The sequence below is a fragment of the Canis lupus genome, chromosome 21, assembly GCF_011100685.1.
Source record: "Canis lupus familiaris isolate Mischka breed German Shepherd chromosome 21, alternate assembly UU_Cfam_GSD_1.0, whole genome shotgun sequence".
Taxonomy (NCBI): Eukaryota; Metazoa; Chordata; class Mammalia; order Carnivora; family Canidae; genus Canis; species Canis lupus.
Genome location: NC_049242.1, coordinates 27,586,852 through 27,594,642, shown reverse-complemented (window position 1 = coordinate 27,594,642; position 7,791 = coordinate 27,586,852). Strand labels below are relative to the sequence as shown.

Here is a 7,791-nt window from a genome sequence, read left to right as displayed (position 1 = left end):
ACTTTCACGTTGTATAAAATACCTCCTCAATTGTAAATACTCTTGGCTAACAAAAAATACATGCATAGCAATAAGCTCACAATTGTTTTCTCAACAACACACATTCTTGGCCATGCATTCAATTCCCCACCCTTTGCATTTGTGTACACAGAGGACAGAGGAAAGTTAGGGGTTAATGCTTCTAGCTTCACTCTCTGGTCTCAGAGGAAGCCAGAGTGGGAGGCAGGGGGGCCTAGCAGGAGGGGGAAAATTAATGCTTGGGGAAGGGAAGGGCCAGACTTTAACAGGTCTTTAAATAGGTCCTAATCTACAGTCTCTGCTAAAAGCTGAATCACAGGAGCCAGTTAGAGATGCTCAACCAGTTAGAGAGCCAGTCAGAGGTGAAGCAGAGCTCAAGGTGAGTGCTTTCCCTGTGCCCCAGTCACTTCTGCCCTTCCCAGAGAACAGCAGGACTCACGGAGATTCCAGAAGCTGGAAGACAAGGCAATACTTTGTGCAGATGGCCTGCTTCCCTGGGCGCTCCAGGTCCAGAGATCTCTGACTGATGGATTTCCTTCTGAGATGGAGAGAAGTTCTGCTATTCACACTGTGTCCTCCAGGGAAATTCTGGAAAAGTAAGAAGGCGGCCTCCACACACACTCCCTCCAGGAAGGACACTGTATCTGAAACCATGCTCCAGCATCATTACTCTGTGCCTTGGTTTTAGATACCCCAAAGTGAGAAAACAGACTAAATGTCTCTGAAACTATTCCTTGGCAAGCTCTCAGTCCACTTTATCCTCCACCCTTTCAGGCTTGAGCAACATGGTTAAAACGATGGACATAAATAACTCCACCTAATGAAAGGAGTACTTGAAGTCCAGTAGAGCCAGTGGTACCAGCACTGGACTCAAACCAACACTCACAGATGAAATGAGCTCCCTCAGTGTAAGAACATCCTTCTTGCAACCGTATTTCCTCAACCAAAAGCTATGCCAAGTTTGCACAAGTTAGCCTGTACTTTGGAGAACAGAAAAATTGACTCTGAAGTGCAATGTGTGATCACCCTAGCTTTAAGACCAAAAAAAGGTAACCTAATTTCTTCTTTCACTACATATGGGACTCACAAGACGTCTAGCCCCTGAGGGACAGGGACAGGTACATATTTAAAAGCAAGGAAAGAGGGAAGGAATATTGGGCAAGAAAGGAAAGTATATTGCTCTTCTTTTCCTACTCTTTCGGGAATCATCCCTCCCCCCCCAGCAGCAAGTTGATAACCTGTGCCTCCCTCAGAAATACTATTGCAAACCTCACACACTATAGAGAATGATCTAACATTGGTTAACTCCCTCTCCAAGTCACATGACTTGTAGTCTTCACTCTACACATGTTGAGTTCATAAGCCTGAGGGTGAAAAAGGCAAAAGGATTGCTGATAGTGAGGATACCAGATTCCATGGTATTATAAGTGTAGAGAAGAAAGAAAGGCACCTGTCAAGAGCCCCCATCTCCTGTTTCAGACTTGGGTCCCAGCTCACCACCTATGAAGACTCACTACTCCGAACAGAATATGGAGAACAGGTGAGTTCTCCATTAAGGCTCATGGGCAGAAACTTGGTGTGAGTTAAAAACAATAAATGTAAAAGCTTACAGTGTTGTATTTACAAAAACAGCAATGTCTTCCACAATTAATTAAAGAGATTATTATGCACTTAGAAATTGTAGGTTTAGCCAGCACCTTCACCAGCACCCAGTACAGGAACGAAGATGGTCTAAGTAGTTTTTCAGGTGCCCATGAGTCTCCATGACCATGTCCTGACAAATGGAGGGTGACATACAGGGGGCAGAGGGAGGTTAGATAGGAAGACTCTGGTTCAAAGGGAACATACAATTAGAAGACCAAGCCAACAGAAGGGGTAAAGCTCAGCTGTAGACTTTAGATAATGCATGTCTGAATTTTCACCATATTCTAGAGAGAAGTATTTGTTTTGAAGAAGCCTATAGCTATTTTCAAGATAGGGTAGTAAACTTTCCAATTTACAGCAAGATTGATAAAGCCTAAACTCCATTTATCTCAAAATGTTATAGAGGTAGGGAAAATCAGAAAGATGTCACGTATTTGGGATCTCAAAGATAGCTTTTTTAGGAACCATTAGGTCTGGTTGGATGAAACATTTGTTAGTCAAAAGAGGTGATTTGTTAAGGGGGATTTGAAAAGATACTCCTCTTGTCTGAGTGTTTCTCTTATGGAGGAGACTCATACAAAGGAGTCAACTAAGATGACATAGTAAAATGCTGTTGAGTAAGAACCATGTAAACTTTTGTGTCATTGACTCCTATGTAAGTGACAGTCACCAGAGGGATTAGACAGGTTCAATCACGTAATGAAAGTATAGGCAGAGGAGGACTTTCATTTCTTTCACTGGCCAGCAGGGCAGAGTTTGGTATAAAAAATATATACAGTGGTCTAATGGCATGCCATCAAGGTAGTGTTTAGAGAGTTATATCAGGATATTTTTAAGATATGGCTCATCAGTTAAAAAGTCCATTGCTACTGAACCATGACTTTTATTTGTTATTTGGTTCAACAAATCTTTATTATATCCCTATTCTGTGCCAACACAGAGGTGCTAGGAATGGTGCACTGCTCAGGGCTCACCTCATAAAAATTATCATCTAGCACAGAAATTAGAAAACTATAGCTTGCAGACCAAATCCAGCCTGCAGACTTGTTTTATAAATAAAATTTTATTTACATATAGCCACACTCACACATTGCTGTATTGACTGTGGCTGCTCTCATGCCACAGTGGCTAAGCTCACTACTTGCAACTATAGTTTACACAGCCTAAAATATGTATGATGTAACTTTTAAGAGCAACAACAAAAAAGTTTGCTTGCCTCTAATCTAGGAGGACATACACTAAGGACAGTAGGCTTAGTCAGAGGTGTACAATCGTCAGTTATCCTCCAGCCCAAATTCTCTTGGTAACTCCTAGAGTCAGAACAAACTCAGCATCACTACATACATTATTACTATGAGCCTTTAAGACAAAGTGTTTTCCAAATTAGCTTCCAACCCTGAAAAAATGCCTAACTTTTCAGCTTCAGAGAAAAGAATGAAGCTGAAAAGAATCTATGGGAAGGTTAAACAAATCTGTTAGTTCTGAAGAATAGAAGAGCAAGAATGAATATTAGTGACTTAAGTGTCAGAATAGTTATCTGTTGGCAGAAACTTTCAAGGAACATATTGATTGTTCCACGAAAATCACACAGCTAGTGTGTTCTAATCCCATTTTGAAGACATAAATATGAATGAGGGACAAAGAGTATCATCACTTCTGTTTCAAAAATTATTAATTAAAACAGTTGAAATTATTCCATTAATCCCAAATGCTTCACTGTTTGATTCTTTCAAATATTAAAAATAATAATTACTTACTTGATTATTATCAATGACAGAGAGTAGATTACCTTTGCAAAGGAGAAAAATTTACCCATCGAGTGATGCTGGCATCAGGGAACAGCTCTTCACATCCTGTGTTCTTCATCCTACTTGGGATCCCAGGACTGGAAAATTACCAGTTTTGGATTGCCTTTCCTCTATGTGCCATGTATCTAGTAGCTATAGTTGGAAATTTCATTACCCTTCATATAATCCGAACTGACCACACCCTGCATGAGCCCATGTACCTTTTTCTAGCCATGCTGGCTATCACTGACCTGGCTCTATCCTCCTCCACACAACCTAAAATGCTGGCTATACTCTGGTTTCATGCTCATGAGATTGAATACCATGCCTGCCTCATCCAGGTGTTCTTCATCCATGCCTTTTCCTCCGTGGAGTCCGGGTTGCTCATGGCTATGGCCTTGGACCGTTATGTGGCTATCTGCTTCCCACTCCACCACTCTACTATCCTGACCCCAACTGTAGTGGGTAAACTGGGAGCAGTTGTGATGATGAGAGGTTTGCTATGGGTGAGCCCCTTCTGCATTATGGTCTCCAGGATGCCCTTCTGCAACAACCACGTCATTGCCCAGTCATACTGTGAGCACATGGCTGTGTTAAAGCTGGTGTGTGCAGACACTAGAGTAAACCGTGCATATGGGCTCTTTGCGGCCTTCTCTGTGGTTGGCTTTGATATAATTGTCATCAGTATATCCTATGTGATGATTCTGAGAACTGTTCTGGGGTTGCCCTCTGATGAAGCCCAGTTCAAGGCTTTTGGCACATGTGCTTCCCATATCTGTGTCATCTTGGCTTTTTATATTCCAGCCCTCTTTACTTTCCTCACCCACCGCTTTGGACATCATGTGCCCCGAGTGGTCCATATCATGTTCGCCAATTTCTATCTACTTGTACCTCCCATGCTCAACCCCATCATCTATGGAGTCAGAACCAAGCAGATCAGGGACAGGGTTATTCAAAGTTGTTGTGGAAAAGATCCCTAAGCCAAGGGTCACCACATCACAACAACCTCATCGCCCCACGGATCTGGGAACATAAATGCAAAAAGTTTGCCAGGCCATCGCATATCAGCACAAAGTCATCTTGTGAACAAAAGGCCCAGAGGTTAGCGATCCCCCAGAGCAAAAGGAACAATTTTCAGAATGTCCAGAACAAGAGCTCCCTGAGGCATGTGACTGATCATAAATGCTGAGTGGACAAATGTTCATCACAAAAACACAATAAAAATGGTCAACTAATATTTGATAAAGGAGGAAAGACTATCCACTGGAATAAAGACAGTCTCTTCAATAAATGATGCTGGGAAAATTGGACATCCACGTGCAGAAGAATGAGACTAGACCACTCTCTTGCACCATACACAAAGATAAACTCAAAATGGATGAAAGATCTAAATGTGAGACAAGATTCCATCAAAATCCTAGAGGAGAACACAGGCAACTCCCTTTTTGAACTCGGCCATAGTAACTTCTTGCAAGATACATCCACGAAAACAAGAGAAACAAAAGCAAAAATGAACTATTGGGACTTCATCAAGATAAGAAGCTTTTGCACAGCAAAAGAAACAGTCAACCAAACTAAAAGACAACCTATAGAATGGGAGACGATATTTGCAAATGACATATCAGATAAAGAGCTAGTTTCCAAGATCTATAAAGAACTTATTAAACTCAACATCAAAGAAACCAACAATCCAATCATGAAATGGGCAAAAGACATGAAGAGAAATCTCACAGAGGAAGACATAGACACGGCCAACAAGCACATGAGAAAATGCTCCACATCACTGGCCATCAGGGAAATACAAATCAAAACCACAATGAGATACCACCTCACACCAGTGAGAAAAGGGAAAATTAACAAGACAGGAAACCACACATGTTGGAGAGGATCCGGAGAAAGAGGAAACCTCTTGCACTGTTGGTGGGAATGTGAACTGGTACAGCCACTCTGGAAAACTGTGTGAAGGTTCCTCAAAGAGGTAAAAATACATCTGTCCTATGACCCAGCAATTGCACTTTTGGGGATTTACCCCTAAGACACAGATGCAGTGAAACGCCAGGACACCTGCACCCCGATGTTTCTAGCAGCAATGTCCAAAATAGCCAAATGGTGGAAGGAGCCTCGGTGTCTATCGAAAGATGAATGGATAAAGAAGATGTGGTTTATGTATACAATGGAATATTACTCAGCCATTAGAAACGACAAATACCCACCATTTGCTTCGACGTGGATGGAAGTGGAGGGTATTATGCTGAGTGAAGTAAGCCAGTCGGAGAAGGACAAACATTATATGTTCTCATTCATTTGGGGAATATAAAAAGTAGTGAAAGGGAATAAAAGGAAAGGAGAGAAAATGAGTGGGAAATATCAGAGAGGGTGACAAACCATGAGAGACTCCTAACTCTGGGAAACGAACAAGGGTTGATGGAAGGGGAGGTGGTGGGGGGATGGGGTGACTGGGTGCCAGGCAGTGAGAGGGGCATTTGATGGGATGAGTACTGGGTGATATGCTATATGTTGGCAAATTGAACTTCAATAAAAAAAAAGGAGATTAGAACTTGCCACTAAAACAGCAAAAAAAGTGTACATATTTTCCCATCTTGGAATCTCATTATAAAAATAGAATTGATGGAAAAAGTTCAAAGACACGTATAGATTCATCATTTATAAAAACAGGGAAATGTCCACATATTGATATGTAAGACCCAGAGAAAGATTGAGCAATTGAATATCATGTATCATTTAACTAATGTGTTTGCTAGAGTATGTGATGTGAAAGATAGATGTGAAAGATAATCAAGATATAGTGGTAAAGAAAAAAGACACATAACATTTGCCCATAATGCTGATAACAATTTGCATAGAAAAGATTCTGGGAATACATCTAAATGGTAATAATAGCAACTCAGAGTAGTGAGATTTGTGGTATTTCCATTTCCCTTTTGCACTTTCATGTATTTTTTGAAAAACATCCTTCATTTAGGAAGTTTAATTTTAGTATGAGGAAAAAGTAACTGACACAACACCAAAAAGTGTACAGAACAGGTTAACTCAGTGCTAAAGCCTAGGGGAACGGAGGGGGTAATCTGAGAAGATGAAGGACTCATGAATACAGCAAATTCCAGAAAAGCTTGAAAATCTGATGTAAGAGTGCTGCCAGAATCACAACTCCTTGAGACTGCTGACTGTGAGGAATAGGGATGCTGAGTGTTGATCTCTCTTTTCACAAATGGCCTATTCCCTGTTGACAATAAAGTTCACAATGAAGAAGTTTTGGAAAAGAAAGAAAAAGGAGATTGTCTTCTGAAGATATATTGTATGGTTACAGGTAGTAAGAAATTCACTAGAAATTTGAGTATTTGTTAATATTTAATTTCTTTTAAATTAAAAATTTAAGCTGTTTTAGAAAACTGTATTTTTTTCTTATTTTTTCAACTCTATTGAGGTGTCCTTATACAAAAAGTTGCACATACATAATGTATTCATCTTGACGGATTTGGACATATGCATACACACAAGATAGCATCCTCATAAGCAAGGTAAAAATCATCCATCACCATTGTTGCATTTGTCCTTTTATCCTCCTTCACTATTCTCCTGTCAAAGCCAATAGTGAAGAAGGTTCTAGATCTCAGGCTCCTATGTCACTAAAACCAACATTAGATGAAGGTGCTTGAAGAGGAATCGGGACCATGTTTGCTTCTCCCAGGAGAAACAACTATTAGAGCCAAAGTGTCCCCAGAAATGAATGGGTATTCTGAAGGAGCATTTTCATGATTCCCAAATATTAGAGATGTAAAGGGACCATGACCCTGTTATCAGCAAACCAGTAATGACTGTGACATCAGCAAATCCGTTACCGATTGTGAGGCTCTCTTTTTCTTTTTCGAATCATTTTGGTTGCTGCATAACTGTGACAATAAAATATAAATAGTTTAACACCCACTTTGAAGAGCTCTGATACATACAGCATGCCTCTGTAGCTACCAGCCCGATTAATACTTAGAACATTGCCATCACTTCATGAACGTTTTCTTGCCTCTCTGGAGTCAAAACCCCTTCTGCACCCCAACCAGGCAAACCCTGATCTGATGTCTTTCACTATAGATTAATTTTTCTCTCACTAGCACTTTGATAGATGACAGAATAAGTAGTACATTCTTTGAGTCTGGTGTCTTCCACTCAGTATACATTTTTTCAGATTCAGCTGTGCTGTTGCATATATGAGAAGTAGGTCGTTTCCTGTTATTGCTGCGTAGTCTAGTCTATGTTTTCAACACACTCGCTGAGGTATTGTTACCATACCAATTGTTACCTTTTTCCTTGGCTACAGCCCTTCTGG

At 40.6% G+C, this 7,791-nt stretch overlaps 1 protein-coding gene across 1 annotated transcript; it reads left to right on the top strand.

The window, feature by feature from the left end:
- The first annotated feature begins 3,484 nt into the window (after positions 1-3,484).
- LOC119864987 (olfactory receptor 52R1-like) lies at positions 3,485-4,429 on the top strand. The gene has a single exon (XM_038568843.1). The coding sequence runs from the start codon at positions 3,485-3,487 to the stop codon at positions 4,427-4,429; it is 945 nt and encodes a 314-aa protein (XP_038424771.1).
- Positions 4,430-7,791: the final 3,362 nt, after the last annotated feature.

Coding starts and splice junctions, on each gene's coding strand:
- LOC119864987 (XM_038568843.1), top strand. CDS start 3,485: ATGCTGGCATCAGGGAACAGCTCTTCACATCCTGTGTTCTTCATCCTA.